Here is a 26,140-nt window from a genome sequence, read left to right as displayed (position 1 = left end):
TCCATCAATATGGTTGAATTGTAGTACTATGGTTTCGTTTGGTGTTCTTCCAAACATATATACATATAATGCATTAATTCATGCACAGATAAAGTCAAGCAACTTTTCTGAAGCTCAGTCCTTGGAGAGAGAGATGTTTTCATATGGTCTAACCCGAATTCAGTCACTTATAATCCGTGGATTGGTGCTGCTTGCAATCTTGGACTGATTCCCTCAACACTTCAGCTACATGATAAAATATTGAGAAAGGGTTGTCAGTCAGATATAATTACTTACACGAAACTACTTATATTATTTTGTCTAGGAGGTATGATGAGAGAGGCAGACAATCTCTTTGGCAAGTTCCAGGCATCTGATTTAGCAATTGATCATGTTCCCATTCTGGTACTCATGTAAAGATACAGCAGAATTGGAGAATTTAATTAAGTCTTTGACCTTTACCAATAGTGGTTAGTGACAATGCCTAGATGAGAATGTTTTCCAAGAATTATTGCGAAGTTAAAAGTGAGACTCTAAAATGTATTTATTCCAGAAGATAAAGCTACTCAAGATTTTGTACCTGTTTGGCTTACAAATTTTTGGTCTAGAAGCATTGTCCTCAGAGCAGCAGCTTCTTTGTCGCAACAGCTTCTTTGTCTACTGGGGGTATGTTTAGTTGTTGTCACCTTTGCACTACCCATTGGAATTCCTTCACTGCATCTAAGATTGAACCTGGACAACTCTGACATGATCTGCATCTTATTCCCGGGTTTTACGTAGAAGAACTTTCTGATGACAGTCCTGATGATTTTGAAGGCCTAGATGCTTTGGTTTCACATGTCGCGAACTTGTTGTCAACTGAATGTGTTATACAATAACTTTCTTTTCCTTGGGAAAATCTGGAAATGGAAATGGAAATCCGTTCCCTATTAACTTAATGGCTATTGTACGTCTAAGAGATGGAGTTCTAAATTGAAGGTGTGCTTTCTTACCATTTCTCCAATAGAAATTATTTCCTTGTATTAGTATTTTGTGTTATCTAAGTAGTGATGTGTAGTACTATCTACACTAGATAATGCATATTGACTCTGCAGATTGTGCAGATATTTGTTTAAGTAATATTAGTTCTGTAGAGATTTTGAATGCCTTGATCTTCAATAGCTATAGAATAGATAGAGTGAGAGAGAGGGATCAAGATGGTTGCTTTTTTTAAAATTTAAATAAAAAATCTCGCTCTGTTAAGTATGAATGGGACTGTTTGTTGGCCAAACGATGAAGAAGGTAAACCAATTACTGGTGAGCAGATGGCCCTAATTAGTAGATTCAGCATAACCCAAATGGGCATTCAAATTCATATGTTCTTGTAATGGACTTGTCCCTTTTAGGAGAGGCAGAGCACGTCTTTCACTAAAAAATGGTGAAAGTATAAAGAATTAAATCGAGGAAGAAGTTAAGGAATTCAACATACAATATACATACATTAAAAGAATTATTCACATTATATGGCGCATTTGAATTTTAAGATCCAAACGTTAAACTTTGATTGAGTATTCAGACATAAAGCTTTAAATTTTCATCTGGCCCATACAAGTGTCAGAGTTATGTTATAAGTTGGTATTGATCATAGAATCCACAAAATATTTTCTAACTAAACTATGTATGGGGTACAGAAGTGATGGTGCATCAAAGATTAATGACGAAAGAAATTGTTTAGAAGGCTAGCTAAAAGACAATTTTTGTAGTTTTGAGTACTCTAACAATCTTTCATATTTTAATTTTTTTCAATATCTATCTATCTATATATGGAAAAAAAATCTCGTGTGTATATTGGAATTATAGAGAGGTTGCGGCTTTTTCAAATTATCCAAATTCAACAACATACTCGATAAGGATAAGGAATTATATTGGAATTAACTTGGAAGACTAGCTAAAGAACATTTACTTCTGATGTCAATGTCTATGTTCCTACTAAACAATCTAAACTTTAGGCCTTCTAGGTTGGAAGGAATTATTTTGGTAAATGGTTATAATGTTGTCCCCTTATACTAGAGGCTTAAAGCTCAATTCTATCAAAAAAATTAAATTATTTGGGAGAGGAATAATAAAGTAAAGATACTAATTTATATTATTGCTCAAATGGAAAGAAACAAGTATTCACTTTATTGGTAAATAATAATTTGAGTGATCATGAATTTACTGCGGAGAGGAACGATGGAAGCATTGTTACTTCATGCAGGCTTAACTCATTAGTTATTCTTGTAAGTGTTATTGTAAGTATATTTTGTGATGGCCTTTTTTTAAATTATAAATAATTATTTATAATTATTTGAGTTTAATAATTTTAATCGATGCATAAAGTTTTCCGCATTGAGTCTGAGTATCATAGCCCGTATTTAGGAATACGATTAAGGGGTTTATGATTGTAACATGTAACTGTTTGTTGATTATATGATTAAGAGAGTTATGAGTATCACGGGCTGCATTGACTCTTTGATATTGTATTGTAATATACAAGGATTTATTAAGGGACATATAAGGATACTTTTATCTTTATTCACATAATGGTCTAATTATCATGAGAATAGCAAACTAAGAGAGCGACCATGGACTTACGAACTTGTCACAATAAGAAGTTAGATAAGCCTAGGTTCCGTAGCATTATGACGTGCCAAAATATGATACTTTGACCTATTTTGACATAATACATTTACAATTAAGTTATGACATGGTTAATAATTATACGAATTTCTAAATAATATTGTTCTTTATGTATAACGATTATATCTTAATAATACTGTTTTTTCTTTACTTTCCTCTCATCAATGTGTATGTTTGCTGTATTCGTAAAGTTTTTAGGCCTTCTCACTTTCTTCAAACGGTGTATGACTAAATGTATATAGCACTTTTGTTTTTTTAACAATTTTATGCAAGTGAAGATAAATCCATGTTGTCCAGGTGAAGATAGAACTATCTGAAGCATATGATTAAGATGACGTACTGATTAAGAGATGAATTGACGTACTAGCTTAAGGAGGAAACAGAGAAGTGGTCTTATAACAAATAATAAGGATTAATAAGGGATTCTAATTTTGATGTTAATCAAATTCTAATTTTAAGTCTTAACTGTTCTTAATTAAAGTTAATGATGCAGTATTAATTCATATGAAATAAACACACTGAATTCTAGAATTGTAAGGTTGCAACTGATGGTTGGGGCTCATAGACCAACTTATTCGCTCTTTAAAGATACGTAAACATTGTGTATTTTTAGTGTTCTTTTTTTATTAGAATCACTTCATGACTTAAGTGTAGGTAAGATGAAATATGTTCCTTTTTGACAAGTTTTTATGTCTTTTATTTTGGTTGAACTATTAAACGAAACAAGTGATGTCGTCGATGAATAAAGAACACACATAACAACTCACTATTATGTGGTGAAAAAATTAAAGTTTTTTTTTTTTTGTTTAAGCAAAACTTTGTCTACATGAGATAAGTAAAGAGAATAATATACTTTTTATTGACTAATGTATATATACGTACACTAAATTAGTGTATACAAAGTTTCAGTCGAGGTGTGCGGGGGTACCGTGACACCCCCACCACCCATATACATAGATCCGCCCCTAGTGCAAGTTGAAGGTTATGGTCGTTACATCCTTTCTGTGAGTGATAAATTGTGTATTATATTCACTTTAATATTTGGTCATTGCCATTTGTATATTTACTATGCTCAATATAACTTATAATTGTTCAAAGTAGAACATTTTTACAATTTTGAGTCATTTGCACACGAAAACCGAAGGTAGCATAGACAAGTACGACAGAGCCACTCATTTCGGCCACTCAATTGGAACTGACAAGCTTAGGCTTCCACAATTTCCATACCAACAACTTGTTTTCTCCAGAAGTACTGTGTTCTACCAACCTTCTGCTTGCACTTAGACATCTTACTCTGAACTTCTCATCCTCAACGCTTCGCGTTGAACTTTCTTCTACAGGCGTCCCTGGATGACTTTTTGCTTCAGCCGTGGCCTCCACGATCTGATTCACCATCTCGTAGACCTCACTCATTTTTGGCCGATTCCTCGGGTGTTTAACTAAACACCTAGTTGCTATGGCAGCTAACTTCTGAGCTGATTTAATCGAGTAGTTCCCATCCAATCGAGGATCCAAAATTTGTTCAAACTTCTTCATTTCTGTAAGATGTGGTCTCACCCATTCGAGTAGTTTTTGCTCGTTTTTAGGTTTATTTCTGTCCAACGGACGCCTACCTGTAATGAGTTCGTATAGAAACACTCCATAGCTCCATACATCACTCTTGGCAGTTAGGCGCCCGGTCTGTATGTATTCTGGAGCTGCATATCCAACCGTTCCCACCACCTAATGAAATCAAACACCTTCATCATCAGTGTATTTGATCAAGTATATTTTACAAAACACGATATTTCATATACTGAGATGAAAGTCACTCTAATTATTTCTGAAATAGACCATCAAACGTGATCGACTTCAAGTATGCTTATGAATACGTACTATCTTAACTCATCAAGTACTTTAAACACATGTAGGTATCTTTAATACGATGGAGCTATATTGAGCGTACCGCTGTTGAGACATGGCTTAATCCGTCAGAAGGGCCTAATCGGGCCAAGCCAAAATCGGAAAGCTTTGCATTCCATTTCTCATCCAAGAGAATGTTGGACGATTTGAAATCTCTAAAGATAATCTGCACCAACCAATATGTATTAATTACATCTAGTACATAAGAATGAAAATAAGATGATTACTGAGCGCAGCAGTATCATTTTGAGGTGGATAAGTGTTGAATCACCTGAAACTCCATTCCCTCGTGAAGGTACGCCAAGCCTCTAGCAGCATCGCGGGCAATACTTAATCTTATTTCCCATGGCAAAGGTGACATAAAACGACTCATTAAATGATCCTGCACGCTTTTGTTGGGCAAGAACTCATATACCAGCAGACGCTGTATTCCTCTCTCATCGTCCTGTGCGCAATAGCCCTTGAGTTTGACAAGATTCGGATGCTCAACGACACCCAGGACGCTCACCTCAGTAACCCATTCCTTATGCCCCTAAATCACAAGCCAAACTCAATTTCAGACAAAAAAGACCAAGGGGAACCACCAGCGTTAACGCCAAAAACTAACCTGCAAGCCTCTCTGACTGAGTTGTTTAACCGCAATGTTGGAATCTTTCGCGTCCTTTAAAACTCCCCTGTATACACCACCAAAACCGCCTTCTCCTACCATGAGGGACCGGCTAAAGTTCCTAGTGGCGGTCTTCAATTCTTCAACTGTGAAGACTCTAAGGTTGCAAGGCTTTCTATTAGACAAACATGAAAACGAAAGCCTTGAAGAGGACTCAGTGCTAATATCCGATAACACATGCTGCGAGCTGTATTCAGATCCTTTCAACTCGCGATCTGTACTTGAAACCGAGGCAGATGATGACTGTCCTGATGTCGACTTCGTAGTCTTGTTTTGATCATCATTCTTATCTGAATTAGAGAACTGGAAACACTTCATAGCCCTTACAATACAAACCTGCATATATCACAATCAAATCAAATATATATGCAATTCTTTCTTTGGAAAAATTTAAATCAACTATGAAAGTACTAGCCAAGACCACAATGTCCCCCCCTAAAAACATATAGTGGCGACTTTAGGACCTATTGTGGCGATTTTTGTCGCCACAAAAGGTTCAATTTCGTCTGGAACTATAAATCAGTAACCGTAGTTTGTTTGACTTTTCAACTTACCATACTAATTACATCAGCCACATGTAGAAATATTGAAAAGAAAGTACAAGTAATATCCTCTATTAATCAATTACACCTTTTAGTAATAGTTTTTTATCTTTTTCTTTAGTATTATAATAATATATATGCGTGTACATGTAACTACACACTTTAGTATGATATTCAGTATTTTGATATTCTTTTTTTCCTTACCAAATACCAAACTTTTTAAAAGTACATACCAAATGTCATAATGGGTAGGGGTGTGTAAAAACCAAACCAACTGATAAATCGAACCTATAAAGATGTTATTGGTTTATTTTTATTGGGTTAATGGTTTGTTAATGGTTTTATAAAAAAAATTATTGGGTTATTGGTTCGATTTGGTTTTTTCTTATTGGGTCTATTAACGGTCTTATGACTTATTATATATTGCTCTATAATCTTTACAAATTAACAAACCTATTATTTCAATTTTACAAACTCTTAATTTATCCTAACAATATTTAGTTCAAACTTGAAGATTCTTGTAAATTAAAACACATTATGTAGGATTTTTGTTTGCAACTAAGATTCAATTTCTTCATCCTAGTTATTATTATTTCTATTTTATGAGTATTTTTTTATCGGTTAAACCTAAAATGAACCGTTAAGGACTAAAAATCGATAAACCGAAAATCAATAAAAAATATCTTGTTGGTTTGGTTATTGGTTTAACATATTTAAAAATCAAAAACCAATAAACCAAATCGATAATATGTAAAACCGAACCGAACCGAACCGACTGATGTACACCCCTAATAATGGGTGTGTTTGTTACGGAGAAAAATATTTTCTGCAAAATATTTTTCATTTTTCAATGTTTGGTTGGACAAAAAGTTTGAAAAATATTTTTCTAGGAAAATCAATTCCTTAAAATTGAAGAAAATAACTTCCTTAATGAAAGTAGAGAAAATAAATTATGCAAGTGATATTCTATATTTATTGTATCCTCCCACCCACCAACACCAACAACGTACACCTTAACCATCCCAACCCCACACCCCAAGGCCCCATATCACAGCCCTCCCACTTCTACAGTCTCTTGCTAGATTATATATAAATATCTTTGAGATAATATTTTCTTTTACTTATTTACCAAGCTCTAGAAAAAAAAGTGAAAAATCAAGTTCAAAGAACATTTATCTCCATGCCAAACACATCTCATCCCAAACTTTCCTTGTGTATCCCATCTACACGAACCACACAAGTCTATTCCTTCTTTCACATTTTAAATACACTAACCACAATTTAATGGATCAAAAAGGAATTTTAGAATAGGAAACATACAGGAGAAACAAAGAATTGGAAGAAAAAGATTAGAGTGACAATTTCGAGGATCACCTTCGAAATGGCTGATGCAACAACAACAATAACATATCTAATATATTACCACAAAGTAGGGCTTAGTTTGAGGAGGATAACTGTATGCAATCCGTATCACTATCTCAACAGTGTGAGATAGAAAACATGTTTTCGATAGACCTTCAGCTCAAGACGACAATAGTCTAGTAAAAGACATTACGAACGAAAAATAATAAATAGTAACATAAAAACAAGACTACCATAAAATAATAATATTGCAACCTTCAAAATGATTAATGATAAAAGAAACAATAGATTAACAAAACAACATATAGTAATGGAAACATGAATACTACAATCTTTAAAATGATTGATGATAAAGAATCAATAGATAGTAACAAAGCAACAGATAGTAACAAAACAAGACTCTCACAAAATAATAATGCAACCTTCGAAATGGTTGATGATAAACAAAAGAATAATGAAAAAATTTTGAAAGAGAAAATTGGAAGAAGAGGTATGTATATTTACCTTTAGAGACAATGGAGAATGATTGATCTAACCATAAGAGTTGAACTAAAACAAGATATAGTACGTAACAAAACAACAAATAGTAACAAAAATAAGACTATCATAAAACAATACTACAACCTTCAAAATGTTTGATGATAAACAAAAGAATAATGAAAAAACTTTGAAAGAGAAAATTAGAAGAAGAGGTATGTATATTTACCTGTAGGAACAATACTGGAGAATGATTGAGCTAACAATGAGAATACTTAAAACTTCATAAAAGTCCTATCATGAACTTATTTTGAAAATAAAAGCAATAAGAGGAGAAATCAAGTAAGCAACGAGCATCCCATGATCCAAGAAAGTCAATGCTTTGGCAGCTGGATTTCAGCTCACCAAACTTGGTTTCGACGTGCCTGTTTTCATGCAATTACTTTCTCCATTCATTTTTACTTCTCATATTTTAGCCGGACACAATCAGAAGTGCAATCAAAATTTCTGCTGAGAGATTCAAAAATTAAAAAAAAAAAAAAAAACAATCGAAAGAGTTAAACATTTATAATATATACATAAAAATTATTTTAATAATTTACTAATAATATAATTTTCCATCAAAGTGCGTTCAAATGAACTCTAGTAAAAGAGTAGCTCAATCCCTTACACAACTATTAAAAAAATACTTATTTTGTCATAATATTTCTGTTATTGTATTTTGAAATTAATTTAAAGAATAAATAATTAATACTAAAAATTAAAATAAAAAATAAAAATTATTTTTATGATATATTAAAAATAATAAGTGAAAATAAATATTTAATTAAAAAGTAAATAACAAATAATTTTGAATAGTATTTTAGATTTAAACAGTCTTCAACGTCAATATATTAGACGTGTGCACTTAATATCTATCCAACTGTCTTTTTGTTATGAGCTCATCATGGAAAGTTAGATCACAACTTGTGCACATCTTTAGTACTCCTCCGTCTAAAAAAAAGGACATATTTTAATTTGATATAAAATTTAAAAAAATAATTTTTTAAATTTTATAATTTTAAATTTAGTTATATAAAATATATTAAATATTTTTTAATTTTATAATTTTAAATATAACATGTAAAAAATTAAAATTAAAATATTTTTTTAAAAAATATTTTTTAAAATTAATTAAAATAAGGTAAAATTATTATTTTTACAACGGAGGGAGTGAAACTTATTTATTCCCATGCGTGCTCTTAATACAATGAAACTTCAAACTTCGGATGGCTAGATAGACTATAAAATGTGATACTCCCTCTGGGCTGTTTTAACTTGTTATGACTTTTTTCTTCCATTCATACTATATAAATTTTGATTAATATTTTAAATATATTTTTTAATTATATTAAATAATTATAATTTATAATTTTTTATTTAATTTTTAAATACCTAAATTTCAATTTTAAATATTAAATTAAAATAATTAATCTAATTTAATTTTTTAAAAATGAGGCATAACAACTAAAAAAGAGCTGAAAAAGTAGTGAATATAAGCTTGTAAAATTTAGTAGATTGAGCAGTTATTATGCGAGAAGTTTCAAAGGAGTTAAGGAGATACTTAGATTTAATTTCTCTTCTACAGATGTTTAATAATATTTATCAAGTTTAAAAAATAATAGATAATTTATTTATTTTTATTCCTTTTACACTTAATATTAGATATAATTCATTATTCAAAGCATTTTCTAAATTATTAAATTTATTACATTTAAAGGATAATATAATAAAATTTTATCTCTATCATCTACTATATTTCTTAATATATGTGTCAAATAATAGTGAATAACTATTGATGGGCGGAAAGAGTTCAAAACTTCCACTCTTCTAAGTGTGTAGGTGTTTTGTGTATTCGGAATTTGCGAAGTTGCCATGCCATTAAAGATAGTGCGGTAGATATTTTTGGTGGAAAATATTTTCTAGAAAAATAAATGATTTTGTATTTATTTTCTTGTATTTTGTATCTAAATAAAAATATTATCCTAAAATGTTTTACATATAATCATTTAGACAAATAGAGGCGAACTCAGAATTTGAACTTGACGGGTGCACCTTTATATTTAACATAATAATTAATAGTGTCAAAGTTCGACATACAGTTCTTTGAAAACTTATCAATTATAGTATTTTATAAGTAAACTTTTAATATTATTGAATATCATTAATTAGATTTAATATGAAAAAAGTGTGTTATCCATCATACTTGAATTCAATGCACTTTTATATTTTAAATAATAATAATTTTTTTTTTGAAAAATATGAAATTCGAGAGATTTGTTTGCCAGATGGTTGTACGAAAAACGTTTGGTTTAAGCTTATCTCAAAATTTAAATTACTAATTTTTTAAATAAAAAATAAGTCACTGATCAAAAGATAAAAAAATAAATAAACATTTACAGTACAAGATGGGGAGAATATCTACATTTTGAAGTTGGAGGGGAGCTTGTATTTTGAAATAAAATGAAAAATATGTTAACAATGTCCACAATACTCAAAAGAAAAAAGAAAAAGTGTAAAATAAATGATTACTAAGTAGGAAATTTTTTTAATCAATTGATACATATGTGTATGTGTGTGTGTGTTTGCACTTAAAATTCCAAACAGAAAACAACAAACATACGGTGTATTTGGAAAAAGAAGCAATAAAAAAATGTTATTGTTGTCATCACGCAATTAAAAAAAGACTTTAATTGGCATGCCCAATCATCTTGCCAATCAAGTCAATTATTTTCAGGGGTGCACAACATATATTTAACATAACACCCTGATATATATATATATATATATATAGATAGATAGATAGATAGATAGATAGATACAAATTATATATACAGAGTTTTTCTCAAGGCTAGCGGGTGCACGTGCACCCTCTACTGCCTAGGTAGGTTCGCCTCTGTAGACAAATATTATGGAAGATAAGGATGAGGACAAAGGGTGTGGTGCTAGGAGCAAAAAATGGTGGTTGCATCAGTGACGGATCCAGGATTTAAGGATAGTGGGTGCTTAAAAAATGAAAAAAATAAAAATTCATCTCTACCTTGTGTGGTGTCTTTTTTCTTTCATTATCTAGCGATGTAATATATAGCGGCGGATCCAGGATTTAAGGATAGTGGGTGCTTAAAAAAAAAAAAAAATTTACCTCAATAAAGTTCGAGCCCAAGGCATCCCCTCTAGTGGTGAATCTTAAATCAACCTAAATGCCAATGCATCCAACCAACTTTTTCTTTTAGTGGGTGCTTTTATATATTATATACCTAATTTCGTATATTTTCTATGTAATTTTATCTATTCTGTGTCCAGTTTAGTGGTGTCGAAACACTCCACAAATGAATGTTGGTCCGCCCCTGGATTGCATGGGAGAACACAATCAAATTGCAATATCACTTGCAGAACTTATTTTCCATTGTAGACGACATATAAATGCAATTATGCTGAGAAACTTGAAGTTGAAAGGACTAATTTTTGGAGCTGGACGCACGACGACTTATTAGTCACTGGCTCACCAACGTCTTTTAATTTGTCAAGTCAAGGACATTTTGTCTAATTTGATTTTTTTCAATATTCATTGTCCCCTTTGACATTTTTATCCCAAAAATTAGCCCTTTTAACTCCAAACTCATGTCATTCTAGACTCTAGTTGGACATTCATGTAGTATCGAATAGGCTTACTTTTAGTAATTATTGCAAATTATATAAATGTGTGTGAAAAAACAAGAGGAAAAACTTAAATTGCCCAACTTAAAGTTAGTTTTCTAACTATATTTTATGCTTGCTTAAAGTTATATTTTTTTTCCTATTTGGTGTTCGGCATTCGTATTGGAGCCTTGACTAATTTAGATCGCGCACTGCAGGACTCATTCTGGAGGTGACGCTTCCAATAGGATTTTCTTCATACCCAGAGTTCGAATCCGAAATCTCTGATTAGGGACAGAGTAATCCACCACTACACTACAACCCATGTGGTATTTAAAGTTAGTTTGCTAACTCTTTTACGCTTGCTTAAAGTTAGCTTACAAGGAATGTTACTTGTAGAATCGTTCAAATCCCCCTTAACTAATTAGCACTTTGATTGTATGTTATGGTTTGATTTCTTGTATGTGTTGAACAATGGATATGCTAAATTTTGTAGAGAATCTAATATGTCTATATCCTGTTGCTTTATTCCCTATGAGACATAAACACTAAGTAGGTGGTTGGTCATAATTTTTGTCATAATTTTTTTTTTACTTTTTTAAAAAATTTATTTTATTTTGATGAAACAAGTGAAAATAATAGTGTTTGGTCATAAAAATTATTTCACTTTAGTAAAAATTATTTTTGAAAAAGTGAAAATTGTTTTCACTTTTTTCACTCTTATTTCTTTCACAAAATTTCAAAAACAACTCCAATTTATATTCATGATCAAACATAACACCAACTCTAAGTCTAACTTTAACTCCAAAAAATTATTATTTTAATGATCAAACGAGGCCTAACAATAGATGCTTTGCAACTGTGTTGATTCTTTTCCAAAATAGTTGGCCTTCTTGTTAAAAATATTTATTTCAATTTAATTGTCACTTTTACGAAATCATGAGAATTTTATTATGTTCTTTTAATACTATTCCTATCATTAAATGACTACTTAAAGTGTATATACTCATCATATTTTCAAAGTATAATTAATAAAACTAATTTAATAAAATAAACGATCCTAATAAATTTTTTCTTAAAGGCGGTGTCAAATCACCAAGGATCAACTATTTTTAAACAGAGAAAATATATCTTTAGAGGGTGAAAATCATATTCACCCCCCAACTTTGATTAAAAAATCAAATTTCCCCCTCAACATTGAACAATAATCATATCCCCCCTTTATCCCATGCAATGTCCATTTTGTCCTTATAATTTTAATTCTATATTTATGTAATATCATTTTATATTATATATAATGAATATTTTTTTAACATGGATATTTGTAGTATTTTATTTAAGTTTATTAACTTTATACGCAAATTAATACTTTTTATAAATTTGTCACAAAATTCAATGTTATTTTTTAAGATCATTATTTTAGTATTATATGTATTAAAGAGTCGTTTGGTGTGAGGTATTATTATAATAATTCAGAAATAAAGTTCATGATTATTTATCCTGCGTTTAATTAGATGTATTAGATAGTCTCAAAATTATTTGTCGCACCATTTATACCACAGTGATGAGATAAGTTATCACACATACATGTTAGTACAACTTATTTTGTAATAACTAATCCTGGAATAACTTGTTTCCAAACAACCCACCCTTAAGTGTGTGTATATACATATGTATGTACATGCATGTGCATATATTTTTGTGTTTTATCACTCTCTTACTAAATTCGTTTCGTATTACTTAACTTTTTGTTGATATAACACAATTGTTAAGGAAATTTTACTTAGAGGTATATTTTACTAAATTAACCTTATTAATGATAATTTAAAACTTTAAATTTGTCTATACCGTTACTTTATATAGTTATTTAACACTAAAGGGTAGAAAAAAACATAATATCATTCTCTTGATTTCACAAATTGAGCAGATAAATTAAAATATTTACTTTTAGTATGAGGATCAAGTGATAAAAAATGATATTATCTATTGTCTATATTAGTAAATAAACTATGATTGTCATTAATAGAGTATTACATATTTTATAATTTATATAAATAAATATAATCTTTAAAATTTGACCTTATTTTTATTCTAGAAAAACATCTAGTATCCCTGAACTATGACCAAATTTGCTGCGACACACGTTAACTTCACGGGGTCCTATTACCCCTTAAATTAAATTTTAGCGTATTTTTGCCAATCTTTTTAGGTAACGTGATATCTTTTGTCAATCATTTTAGATGGCGTGACACCTTTGATGTGGGCTCCATTTTATGTAATAAAGGTGTCACATTAGTACAAAAAATGACAAAAATATGCTAAATTTGAGTTCAAGGGATAATAGGACCCCTGTAAAGTTGGAGTGTGTCGTAACAACTTTAACCATAGTTCGGGGTGGTACTAGAGGCTTATCTCTTTCATTTATTGTTTGTATTTTCTGCATTGAAATATGTTTATAAAATTAGTATTACTTATTATGTTCACTTGTAAAATAATATTATACTGTTGATTATTATTAATAAAACTAATTTTCTTATTATGCTAATTTACTTCATAAAGATCATCATTAGCTTATAGATTTCTTACTTTTTTTTTTCTAAAAGATAATGTGTTTTTATGAAAAATTTGTTATATGAATAATGTTTATGTTTTTATGAAAAATTTGTTATATGAATTTTTTTTTTTGTAAAATGAAAATATGATGATTTTAAAGAAGTTAAAAAAAAAGAATAAGAAATTTGATGATAAAGGGTAAAATAGGAATTTTAAAAATTCAATTAGGATAAAGGGAGAGTATAATTATTGTTCAAAGTTGATTGGGAATTTGATTTTTAAGACAAATTTGGGGAGGGAAAATGATTTTGACCCTATCTTTAGAAGATGTAAAACACTTTTTTCTTGTAAACGGTAATCGTTGTGTTAATATTTTATTTAATACTCATAAATTGATGCATTTATACATCATAAGTTGGGTTTAGGAAAAAAAGCAAGCTAATAGGCTAACGAGTTAATTAACACATCTTTAAACTGGTCGAATAGCTATTTTAATTTCAAACAAAATCGTTGGAAATAGTATTGTAATAGAATATTTTCTTAAAGAATCAAAAGTATTGGGTGTTTAATTACATTACACCTATATTCAATTTATTTTAATTGCAAGACCTCACATTAAATTGATTATATTATTATTTAATCAGGTGGTGAATCTTGAAGGGGCGTGGCAAGCAAGATGGAGCTAATTAGGTTTAATTATTATTTCAATCGATTTCATGTTATATATGTTACTTCATATTATTAATATGTTCTTTATAGTAATATTTTGCTATGATTTAAAAAGTATTAGTATAAATAATATTGTATATTATAAAGAAGTTTAACTATATCTCATAAATATATATATTATACCTCAATCACTAGAATATACTTCCTTCATTCATTTTTACTTATCACTTATTTATAAAATAGATTTTTATTTTTATTTGTCACTTTTCACATATCAAGAAAGAATAATTATTTTTTTATACTTTACCTTAGCATTAATTACTTATTCTCCATATCATTTTCTAATACCTAATACTCTGCATCAATTAACAGAGATAGTATGGTAAAATAGTTAGATCAATTATTTTTTAATGGGCATGCCAAGTTAAAATGTGACAAATACAAATAAACGGAAGAATACATTTTAAATAAATATTACAAAAAGTACTTTAATTTCTTCATTTCAAAATACTTATTATATTTTCATTTACATGTCCCTTAAGATAACACTGATTAGGAAGGGTTTTTGATAATTAATTGACTCTTATTTATGTCTTAAGAATATTTACTTTTGTCATGTGTCATAATGAGGTAGTGCAATATTCAAAAATCAATTACTTTTTTTTTCGGTGAAGAAAAACTTTATTATTGATTGCCCATGTATACTTAAAGTTCACTCGCCATTCGTGCATTTCCACGTAACTATTTCCAGCACTACCTCATAGTAAGGTCACGTGACTAGGAGGCTATGAGTTCAAGCTTTGAAAACATTGTCGGGCAGAAATGTAAAGTAAGAATGCATACAATACATCCTTGTGGTGGGGCTCTTCCCCAAATCCTGCGCATAACGGAAGCTTTAATGCACCAGACTATGTTTTTTTTTACCTCATAGTACCACAACTTAACAAATTAACTCTAGCTTAAGATACGTTCAATCCACATTTTCTCCATGGAGCACTACAGCTTGCACTCCTTTTGATCGTTTCCACCACCACCTCTGAGCTGGGGTCTTGAAGTCCCACATTGTAGTTCAGGGGCGGCTCAAGAAAATCCTTGGCCTAAGGTCAAAATTAAACTGGAGGCCTTAAGTTTTTAAGAAAAATTAATTATTCTTATTAAGTCTACTTTTAAAATTATATAATCGATTTCTTGTAATATATTTTTTAGTTAATAATATAGTCAATACATTACTTTCTTCAAACATAGCACTCCGGACTACATATCAAACTCCTTCTAAATTCTTTTTATATAAAAAATGTATTTTTTCTATAAATAATATTTAATATTTTAAAAAAATTTGTAAAGCATTATTACTAAAAAATAAAATAAAATAAGGCTCTCAAATTTGGGGGCCTAAGGCGGCCGCCCTTTTCTCGAAAGGGTAGAGCCGCCCCTGTTGTAGTCTTTCGAGCCTTTCATACTTGGTACAACAATGCAACAACCACAACTACAACCAGTTCTCAACATATCTTTCCTTTAACGGTTCAATACAATGTCATGCCCCTAGCCTAGGCAAGGCGGACAAGAACCGTATGAGCATGAGTTATATAATTGGTATATATATCATGCGGAGGAGTTACTATTCATAAACAATAATAAGGGGCTATGTACAAACCAATTCTATCCCATTGAACACTCATCTAATATAGACATGTGAAACTATGACCATGTATGATAACTTGTCTCTGTTTACGAAGCCTTTAAGAGAAATTATAACTGTACCAGGGAAGGTGGTTGGGGGTAGGGCCCCTACATACCCAAACTATAACTAGAAACACTATTAAATAGTGCTCGGTGTTGTGACCCAGTGGCTGACGTGGAGGACACCTCACCTGCTGACGTGGACACACACTCAGCAAAGGGTTGGAGTTAAGAGAAGAAGTAAGCACGTGAGGATTCCATCCAAAAGACTTACTAATTTCATAGTGGGAGTGAGAGGGAAAATGTGAAAGAGGGGCATAGGGTTTGCAGTATAAGGAAAATAATTAGTTAACAATAATTGTATTGGGGTAGAGAATTTCTAAGCAAGTGTCTATTTCTCGCCCCTCTTAGTATCTCTATTCCCATCTCCCTATTTCTTCTATCTTCTGTGGTTTTCCTTATTGTTCCATTACAAATCTCCATCTTGTAATTTCTTGAGTTGAGTTTTGTACAATCAGTTGATTCCTATTTGTGGTTTGGGATTCTAGTTCCAGAGGTCTTTAATGAAGGGCCCAACCATACTCAAGGCTCTTGTAGAAAAATCAGGTAAGGAAGCAAATACTTCAATCTCTAAGGAACTAGATGAAATTCATGGTATGCTTTTGGATGTTGTTGGTAACAATACGACGCACCAGATTCATCCACCGGCGACACCTACCCTCCATTATAAGCCTGCATCAATAGAGTTCGACAGGTTTTGTAGTGCGAATCCAGAGGCGTGGATATTCCAAGCAGAGCGCTACTTTGATTTTTATTGCATCGAGGATGGACAAAAATTGACTATGGCATCCTTCTACCTAGATGGTGAAGCTCTAGAGTGGTATCGGTGGTTATTTTGAAACAAGCAACTAGTGGGTTGGATGAAATTTACAGAGAAGGTTCAGATTCAATTCAAGGAGAAGGGACTCGAGTCAACAGAGGGAATGTTAGCAAAACTTCGACAGGTGAGCACGGTTTTAGAGCTACAAAGGAGGTTTGAATATGTTGCTAACAAAATAGATGATATCTCCGATAGGCTCTTGGTAAGCTCTTTATTTCTGCGCTTAGGGAGGATATTAAGAACTCAATCCTAAGTCATGATCCCAAAACATATGATGAGGCAGTTAAACATGCTCATATACATGAGCATCGAATCCAAGCTGAAAAAGGCCCAATCCGAACAGTGCTTGCCAATAATGGTATATCTCTGTTACCCAATCCTAATTCATAGTCATCTAATCAACCTCCATCGTCTATGTTAGTCGGCAATAATACCTCCATCTGAACTGCTTTATGACCACCCTTAAAGCGTCTCTCATATGCTGAAATTGAGAGCCGCCGCGAGCGTGGGATCTGTTATTATTGTGAGGAAAAATATACAGCTGGGCACTAATGCAAATCTCTACCTAAATTACTGTCTCTCACAAATGATTCTGAAATCGATCAAACTATTTTGGAGCCAATTATTCCTGATGACATAGAAGCAGAGAAATTGTAATATATAGAGGTCCAGGAACATTCAACTATTTTCTATCATGCTTTGGCTGGTGGAAATCCCTCTTCAAACATTGATTTCTTGGCCATATAAATGGATATCCAGTCTAAGTCCTACTGGAGGAGGGGTAATGATCGTAATTTTATCCAGGATAGAGCAGCAAATTTCCTTCAGCTATCAATCGAGACCATTCCTAGTTTTTTTGTGGTGGTGGGAAGTGGTCAGCGTCTGCGATGTCATAGCATTGTACGCCAAGTTACGCTCTCAATTCAAGGTTTTGATCTTACCCTGGACTTATTTGTGTTGTTCTTTCACGGCGCAAATATAGTTTTAGGTGTATTTTGGCTCTCCACTTTGGGAAGAGTGGTTACTACTATAGACAATCCCTATTTGATTTCAATGACCAGGGGTTTATTGTTTGTTGGAAGGGGTTAGAACCCTCTAGTGCTCAACCAATACAGTTGTATAGCCTTCGATGATGCTTGGCTATGGATGCAGTTTTATCTTATTATTGTTTGCGGATAGTGGACCCTGCGCCTAGTACTGATGAGCAGCTTAATCCTATCCTGTTTGCACTACTGGAATCATTCAATGAGGTATTCGAAAAAACACAAGGGCTACCACTATCTAGACCACAAAACTGCATAATATATTTGGTGGCCGGGGTAGAACCAGTTAATGTTAAACCGTATAGGTACCCTTATTTTTAGAAGTAAGCCATGGAGCAGTTAGTTACAGAAATGTTCCAAGAAGGAGTAATTCGATCCAGTACAAGTCTTTTCACCCGTGTTGTTCATTCGCAAAAAAATTGTACGTGGAGGTTTTGGATGGATTACAGAGCCTTAAATGCAGTTACTATTCGGGATAAGTTCCTAATTCCCACTATTGATGAGCTATTTGATGAACTATTCGTGATGTATATTTTTCAAACCTTGATTTATTGTCTGGTTATCATCAAATATGAGTTAGATCGGATAATGTGGCAAAGGCAGTCTTTCAGACTCACAATGGGCATTATGAGTTTTTAGTGATGCCATTTGGGTTATCTAATGCCCCGTTGACATTTTAGGCTACCATGAATGAGGTGTTTAGAACATATCTACGTCGTTTTGTCCTTGTATTCTTTGACGACATTTTTGTGTATAGCTCTTCATGGGAGGAGTATTTGAAGCATTTGAAAATAGTGTTGGATTTACCGCGGTACCATAAGTTAGTTGCCAAGTGAAGCAAATGTCAATTCGGACAAACTTCAGTTGATTACTTGTGGCATGTAATCTTATATCAAGGTCTTAGTGTGGATCATTCCAAGATTTCTGCAATACAACAGTTCCTAAAACCTAAGACTATGAAATAAGTACAAAGATTTCTTGGGCTGGCAAGATATTATCGATGACTCATACATCATTATGCAGCTATTGCTGGACCTCTTGCAGGCCTCTTTTGCAAGGATTCCTATCATTGAACGGTTGTAACTCGTATAATCGAAAAAGGTATAGGGGCAGTGCTTGTGAAAAAAGGGCACCCTATGGTGTATTATAACATGATTTGAGCAATAGAATGCAAGGAGCATCCACCTATCATAGGGAGATGTTTTCTATAACCCAAGTGGTTAGCAAGTGGAGACAATACTTGTTTGGGCAGAGATTTACCATTTACACCAATCATCAATCCCTCAAAAACTTGACAAATCAAATAATTCAAACTCTAGAGCAAAAAAAAATGGCTAAGTTAGTTAGTTGGTTTTGATTTTTAGATTATCTATCAGCCTGGGAAATTAAACCAAGTTGCTGATGCACTCTCACGAACTGGTGAATCTGTGTTCTTCAGTATCTCTATCCGAGGATATGATCTTGAAGATGAGCTCAAGGCCTTAAACCAAACTCATCCCAAATTAGTGGCTCTGCAGTAATCCATACATAATTTGAAATTTCACTTTCAGAATGGTCTACTATTTTTTTGCGGTCGCTTGGTTATTCTAACTAACTCGACCTTGTGCTAGAAATTACTTCATGAATTCCATAGCACTAAAGGGGAAGGGGGCATGCCGATGTTGCTCTTACTTATCATAAAATATCTTTCAATTTCTATTGGAAAGGTATGAAAAAGGACGTGCAAAGTATTGTATCCACTTACCAATAAATGAAAGATTCACATCATCTGCCTGCAGGACTATTGCAGCCTATACCAGTCCCTTCTACGGTATTTGAAGACATCGTAATGGATTTCATCACATGCTTGCCTAGTTCAAAAGGGAAACCACTATCATGACTGTCGTTGATAGATTATCCAAATATGGGCACTTTATTATCCTTACCTCTACTTGTTTTGCTTAGTCACTTGTAGAGGCTTTTGTGGTTGGCATCATCCAACTTTATGGTACCCCAAGATCTATCATTACTGATCGTGACCCCTGATTCTTACTTAATTTTTGGCAGGAGCTGAATCGCTTGTAAGGCACTACTTTATCTATGAGTACCGTGTACCCCCCTCAAATGGATAGATAATTCGAGGCATTGAACAAATTTGGATCAACACCTTCATTGTTCTATAGCTGATGATCCAAAAAAATGGGTTAAAATGTTACATTGGGCAGAATATTTGTACACTACATCATATTAGTCTTCAGCAGGAATGACACCCTTCAAGGCATTATATGGAAGGGATCCACCTATGATTACAAGTTACATTTTGGGCAACAGTGCTAGTGATCTGATTGAGACCTATTTGGTAGACCGTGATGCCACCTTGGACCTCCTAAATACTAAATTAGTCCTATCAAAGAAACGAATGACAAGCGCCGTCTAGAGGTAACTTACGAGATAGGGGATTGGGTTTATGTAAACCTCAAACCTTATGTCAGAACACTGTGTGTCTTCAACAACATCCAAAACTGGGCAGACGCTACTTTGGACCCTTCAAAACCATTAAATGCATTAGTGAGGTTTCCTACAAGCTAGAAATACCTGACGAAGCTCGCATACATCCATTATTCTATATTTTTTTGCTCAAGAGATGTATGGGTAAACTAGATCAACAAAATGCACCAGTTTAACTCACTGGTTTGGATGATCCTGATCTGGTGGACTCATCTCTGAACCGTAAGGACAAGGTTCTTTCACAGTACGGAGGTATTGTTGTGACCCATGTGGCTGACATGGAGGACACCTCACCTGCTGACATGGACACACACTCAGCAAAGGGTTAAAACTAAGAGAAGAAGTGAACGCATGAAGATTCTATCCAAAAGACTTACTGATTTCATAGTGGGAGGGGGGGGGGGGGGAATGTGAAAAAGGGGCATAGGGTTTACAACACAAGGAAAATAAATAGTTAGGAACAATTGTATTGGGGAAGAGAATTGATAAGCTAGTGTCTATTTCTCACCTCTCTCAGTATCTCTATTCCTTTTTCCTTATTATTCTATCGTCTGTAGTTTTCCTTATTATTCTATTATAGGTCTCCATCTTGTAATTTCTTGAGTTGAGTTTAATACAATCAGTTGACTACTATTTTTGATTTGGGATTCTAGTTTGTTTCACTCGGCATTTATTAGTGTCACGACCCGAACCGAGACCCTAGCCGCAATGGACATCCCGAACCATGAAGGCCCGAGAGACCCCTTAGCATGTAATCATAAGCAAAACTCATATGATATAAATATACGGAAGATAAACTGAAAATTCAAGGGAAATTTATAATACAAACTGTGTCAACAAAACATAACAATACAATACTCAACTTCCTTCTACGAAGCCTCTACTGACCACTAACTATCTAGTCGGGACAAGGCCCCTAGCTGAACCATAAACTGATTGAGATTACATATAGATAAAATGCCTTTTGGTATAAGGGAGGCTTACCACTCTGAATTCCTGGAATGATCTACTGCTGTTGAATTGGACCGTGGGACCGTGGAAAAATATTTGTTGAATTTTTATTAAATCGAGAAGCTCGAGATTAAATAAGGTATAAATTCGTATCGAATTTCAATTTAATTTAGTCAATTTATTAAATTTTGGCCATAATTGAAATTAAATTGGTCACATTTGCAATACAATGGACCAATTTAATTTTTAATTCAATCAAAATATTAATTAAATTTGGCTAAGTCCTAAATTTTAATTGGGGGTTATGTTTTAAATAATCTCCAAAATTTAAACACATAATCTACCCTTTCCCTAAAAATAACCAAACCAGCCCAAAAATGATTTAACCCAACGGTTTCAACAACTCCACCAACAGCCCAACTCCCATCAACATCCATCAGCCCAACCAAAAACCCCCAAGACCCGGCCCACTCAAGCCTTTTACAACAGCCGACAAATTAACAACGTACAAAAGCTGATTAGCAGCAATACCATCGACAACTTCAAGGATGATTAACGACCCGACCCGATTCCCTCAACAACCACCCAGCTCTGACCCAATAACCCAAAACCCGACTTCGATGACCCACGAATCCAGCAACCCGCGTCTAGCTCAGTTTCAACGTACAAAAAGCCCAAAATCCGAGATGCAAATTATTGATACCGATTGGTACGGTTCCAGCTCATTCAACAAACTTTGTCCATATTTGAATTGTCAATTTCGAAATTATCCCTGATTTATCTTTGACCCACATCTGTGACAAAGATGATTGGGTCCAAAATTCCCTTCTATATAAACTCATTCTTGAGCCAAAATGCACCAAGTCTCAAATGGGAAAACACCATTTTTGAGCAAAAACCAGTTAACTTTCATTTTTAGTAAAAAAAATTTAGCCATTGATTGATCGGAATTCTTGAAGGATCGACTTCCGGTGGTGGTGGAGTCCGACGGTAGCTCATTGTCTTGTTTTGCTGCCCAAAAAAGGTAACACCTTTTTTATTTTTTAGCTTCTGTTATCGTTTCTTTGTTTCTTCTTCGTCTCCTTCTTTATAATATTTATGTTGTTGCCTGCTTGCTGGGAGTAGCTGTTGAAGCCTTGTTGGCTATAGTATTTTTTTATAATAGTCATCGTCATGTTGAATTATTGTACATATTCTGTAACAGGGAATCTTTCTGATGTTCACTGATACTTATATGCAAATTCAATTTTCAATGTTGTTATAGTTCAAATATTCGTTCGTTAATATTGTCTGTCGTGAGGATGAACAGACTTGAAGTATGTGATATGTTAGTTTGTGAATTGGCTGTTTCTTTTTTGATAATCTCGACATTTGTATGTGACGAAAGTATTTTTTGATTCCCTGTGCAGTAAGGAACGGTTTCTGTGTCATGATTGAATCCGATACCAATGTGTGCTCGTTTGACTTCACTTTGACATTTTTACCTACATCTATGTGACTATCGTGCCCAAAGCATATAAAAAGATTTCATAATCAATTTAAGCTTCCGAGTCTAATAGTAGCTAAGGTAGCAATTTGACTGTGACGGTTTGGGTCCTAGATTTGTTTCTGTATAAAAATTTTTAATGCAGAACCTTGTTTTAGGCTTATTAGTTGTGAAAATCCTGAAAGTCTCTCTTAAAACAGTCATTTTAGATTATGTTTTCTAATGGTTACTAGAGCCAAGAAGAAATTACTTATAAGATCTAATTTTAAGTTGTTTTGTTGTTTTGTTTTCTTTTATTTTGATTGTTGTGCATATCTCTGACTACCTGGAAGTGAACTTTTTTTCTTATTTTCTCGACTCTGGCTATTTGCTCATTTATTTCCTTGTTTTGCTTCATTTCTTTCAAATATAGCAGAACTTTCCTCATATCTCTTGATTTATATTATCAATGGAAATAGCGTGGTTAGTTCATAAGTGATGTGCATTTGATTCGAGGATCCCTCCAGGACACTTTTGATACATGAAAAGCCTTTGTGGCGTGTCAAAGAGAGGAGTAGGATATATTTGGTGTGTGTCTTGCCTAGTCTTGATAAATTGCTATATCGAGACCTTTCCTACAAGATTATGATAAATGTTAAGCTTTCTTTATAACCCCTACCTTTTTTCGTGCTTGTGTAACCATGTTGGTGATCCCATAATTATAAAGTTTGACTTGTTGCCTATTTTAGCATGATCGTGTGAAATATATATATATATATATATATATATATATATATATATATATATATATAAATTATTAGAAACTAGTAGTTCGTTTGCTTAAGCGATCTCACCTTCTATTTTCTAGTCTTATATCCTGTTTGAGAAACAAAACCCATTTAAGGTTGAATGTTGCCTTTTATGTTATGCTTGTGCTCGGGTCTATTACTCCTTTCCATGACTGATTTATAAATTCTTTTCATGTTTGTGAATCCTTTCATAACATTAGAATAATAATTTGTTAGTTTTGTTTGCTAAGAACCATAAGAAGCCCTATTTTGAGCTTTAGTGGGAATTGCTTTAATTAATTATTTATGATTGTCTTCTTTGATCTTCATGGATTTTACTTCTGTTGCATTTTACTTTTGTATGAATATATTTAAATGAAACATGAATCCTATAGCTTGTAAATTGTTAAAAGTTTGGGCATTTATTAATTCTTTTATCTTTTCTTTTTCTCTTTGCATGAGTTCATCTTAGAGTCCGAATGGACTCCTCCCTTTTGCATTTCGTCATGGGCCAACATGGTCCATCTTTAGAGTCAAACCTGAAAGAAAGTCTAAAATGATTTGCATGGCGTACAGATACAAGGGCCAAGGGCCAAAAGAAGAAGAATGGGTTAAAGTCTCATCCTTGAAGCGGCTAAGAGACTTGAAAGTCTCATTTATTCATTTTTGTTGTTGTTTTTATTTATTTAATTCATTTATTTATTTCATTGTTTATTCATTTGGGCCTCGAAGTCAAAGTTGTAAACTAATACAAGTGAAGCAGATTGTGGGCCAAAAAAGGGCTCGAAAAATAGTTAGGGCAGGTTATGGGTCAAAGCCCAATATCTAGATTAGGACAGGTGAAGTTGGGCCGAAAGCCAAATTAGACTAGGACAGGGTGATGGATTTGGGCTTAAGATTCCAAATCATTTATTTCTTCTTCCCCTTCCCCTTTTTCTTGCCGTTTGCTTTGTGTTCTTGCAAACCTAGTTAAACCCCTAAGTCGCTAAAAACTGATTTTGCAAAAACTTTCAAAAATATTTCTTAATCAACTTCTTTTCAACAATCAATTTTTTTAGAAGTTAGTCAAAAGAAAATTATTTTTCAAACAGTCCGGATAACCACAAGTTAGCGGATATTTTAGGTGCCTTAAAAACCTTCCTAAAATGTTAATAGAAACCGCTTACCTAGAATTTCTGAATTAAATGATTTTTTTGTTTGAATCCTTTAAAAGATTTTCTAAATTTTCCCAAATAAATTAAGTGGCGACTCAAAAAAAGTTAAAACTTTTGCAAAATAGAAATGACGATTTTGCTGGGGATTTTAATTAGGTTCTAACTAAATGTTTGAATTTATCTTTTGACTAATTATTTAAACTGTTTATGTGCTTATATGTTTTAATTCTGCAAATTTAATTATTGCATTATCTTGCATGATTATTAAACTATTTTGGGGTTTCGTGGATGTTCCGACCCTTATTGTTCAACTCCAAATAAAGTGTTGAAAATACGACGGTTTATTAGCATGTGAGGCGTCTGATTGTTGTTCGTATTTTTCAACCCAAGTTATCCGCTTGGGAACCTAATTCAAACCCACTCTAGACATCCAGCTAAACCAAAACCCTTTTAGGCATAAGCCTAGGACGACCCAATATCTGAAAGGGGTATTAGGCCCATTAGAATACTTACCCTGCGTCGATTGATCCTGAGTCGATTACAGACAAATTATATTTATGTGTTGAAGAAATATATGTTTGTTTAATCCAATCCATTATCCTTTGAAGATCGGGAGAAAGCTTGCTTTGCTTGCTTTTGTGTAAGGATGCCTCAATTATACACCAATTGAGTGAGAAATTGAAGCAAGCCAAGTTAGAAGTTGATCGATTTAGATAATTACATCTAGAGAATAGTTATACGAAATTTGCTTGATCATCAATAGATATCGTCAACGACAAGAAGTGGACAAAGCCAAGAGAAAGAAGGCCGATAGAAGAGCATTCATGAACTAGTATTTCTTATCCTCTGCGTGGGACATTATCCTTTTCTCATGTTATTTTTCCCTTTCCCTAAAGATTGTATCCCTTTCATGCAACTTTTGTAGGCATTTATGCCATTTATGTACACCTATGAAGGTTTTGGCTTTTGGGGGATACTTCCTTTAAATACGTTAGGTCAACCCTTGGCTCAAAAGGATCACCCAACTAGGATATGCATTTATTATGTGATATAACTGCCTTATGTGTTTATATGCGTTTATTTGAATCAAAGACAAATTTATCCACTATGCTTTCGTCGATCAGTTTGCCTATGAGGCAAACAACTCTATGTGTTTATTTCTTGTCAAGTATCTTATATTATTTATCATATATAGGATCTAACACATC

General features: G+C 32.8%; 1 protein-coding gene across 1 annotated transcript; it reads right to left on the bottom strand.

Annotated features, from left to right (window-relative positions):
* Positions 1-3,473: 3,473 nt before the first annotated feature.
* Positions 3,474-7,925, bottom strand: LOC107868183 (serine/threonine-protein kinase PCRK1-like). Its single transcript, XM_016714797.2, has 5 exons — positions 7,817-7,925; positions 5,147-5,542; positions 4,811-5,071; positions 4,583-4,705; positions 3,474-4,359 (listed from the first exon to the last, which is right to left on the bottom strand). The coding sequence occupies exons 2-5, from the start codon at positions 5,522-5,524 to the stop codon at positions 3,823-3,825; spliced, it is 1,299 nt and encodes a 432-aa protein (XP_016570283.2). The 5' UTR covers positions 5,525-5,542; positions 7,817-7,925; the 3' UTR covers positions 3,474-3,822.
* Positions 7,926-26,140: the final 18,215 nt, after the last annotated feature.

Source organism: Capsicum annuum, chromosome 4 (genome assembly GCF_002878395.1).
Source record: "Capsicum annuum cultivar UCD-10X-F1 chromosome 4, UCD10Xv1.1, whole genome shotgun sequence".
Classification (NCBI taxonomy): Eukaryota; Viridiplantae; Streptophyta; class Magnoliopsida; order Solanales; family Solanaceae; genus Capsicum; species Capsicum annuum.
This window is presented reverse-complemented; position numbering and strand designations above follow the sequence as displayed.

Excerpts from the sequence above, each read along its gene's own strand:
- LOC107868183 (XM_016714797.2), bottom strand. The coding sequence starts at position 5,524 with ATGAAGTGTTTCCAGTTCTCTAATTCAGATAAGAATGATGATCAAAAC. Across the intron at positions 4,706-4,810 it reads ACGAGGGAATGGAGTTTCAG|ATTATCTTTAGAGATTTCAA; the intron begins GTGATTCAACAC and ends TGGTTGGTGCAG. Across the intron at positions 4,360-4,582 it reads TAAGCCATGTCTCAACAGCG|GTGGTGGGAACGGTTGGATA; the intron begins GTACGCTCAATA and ends TGATTTCATTAG.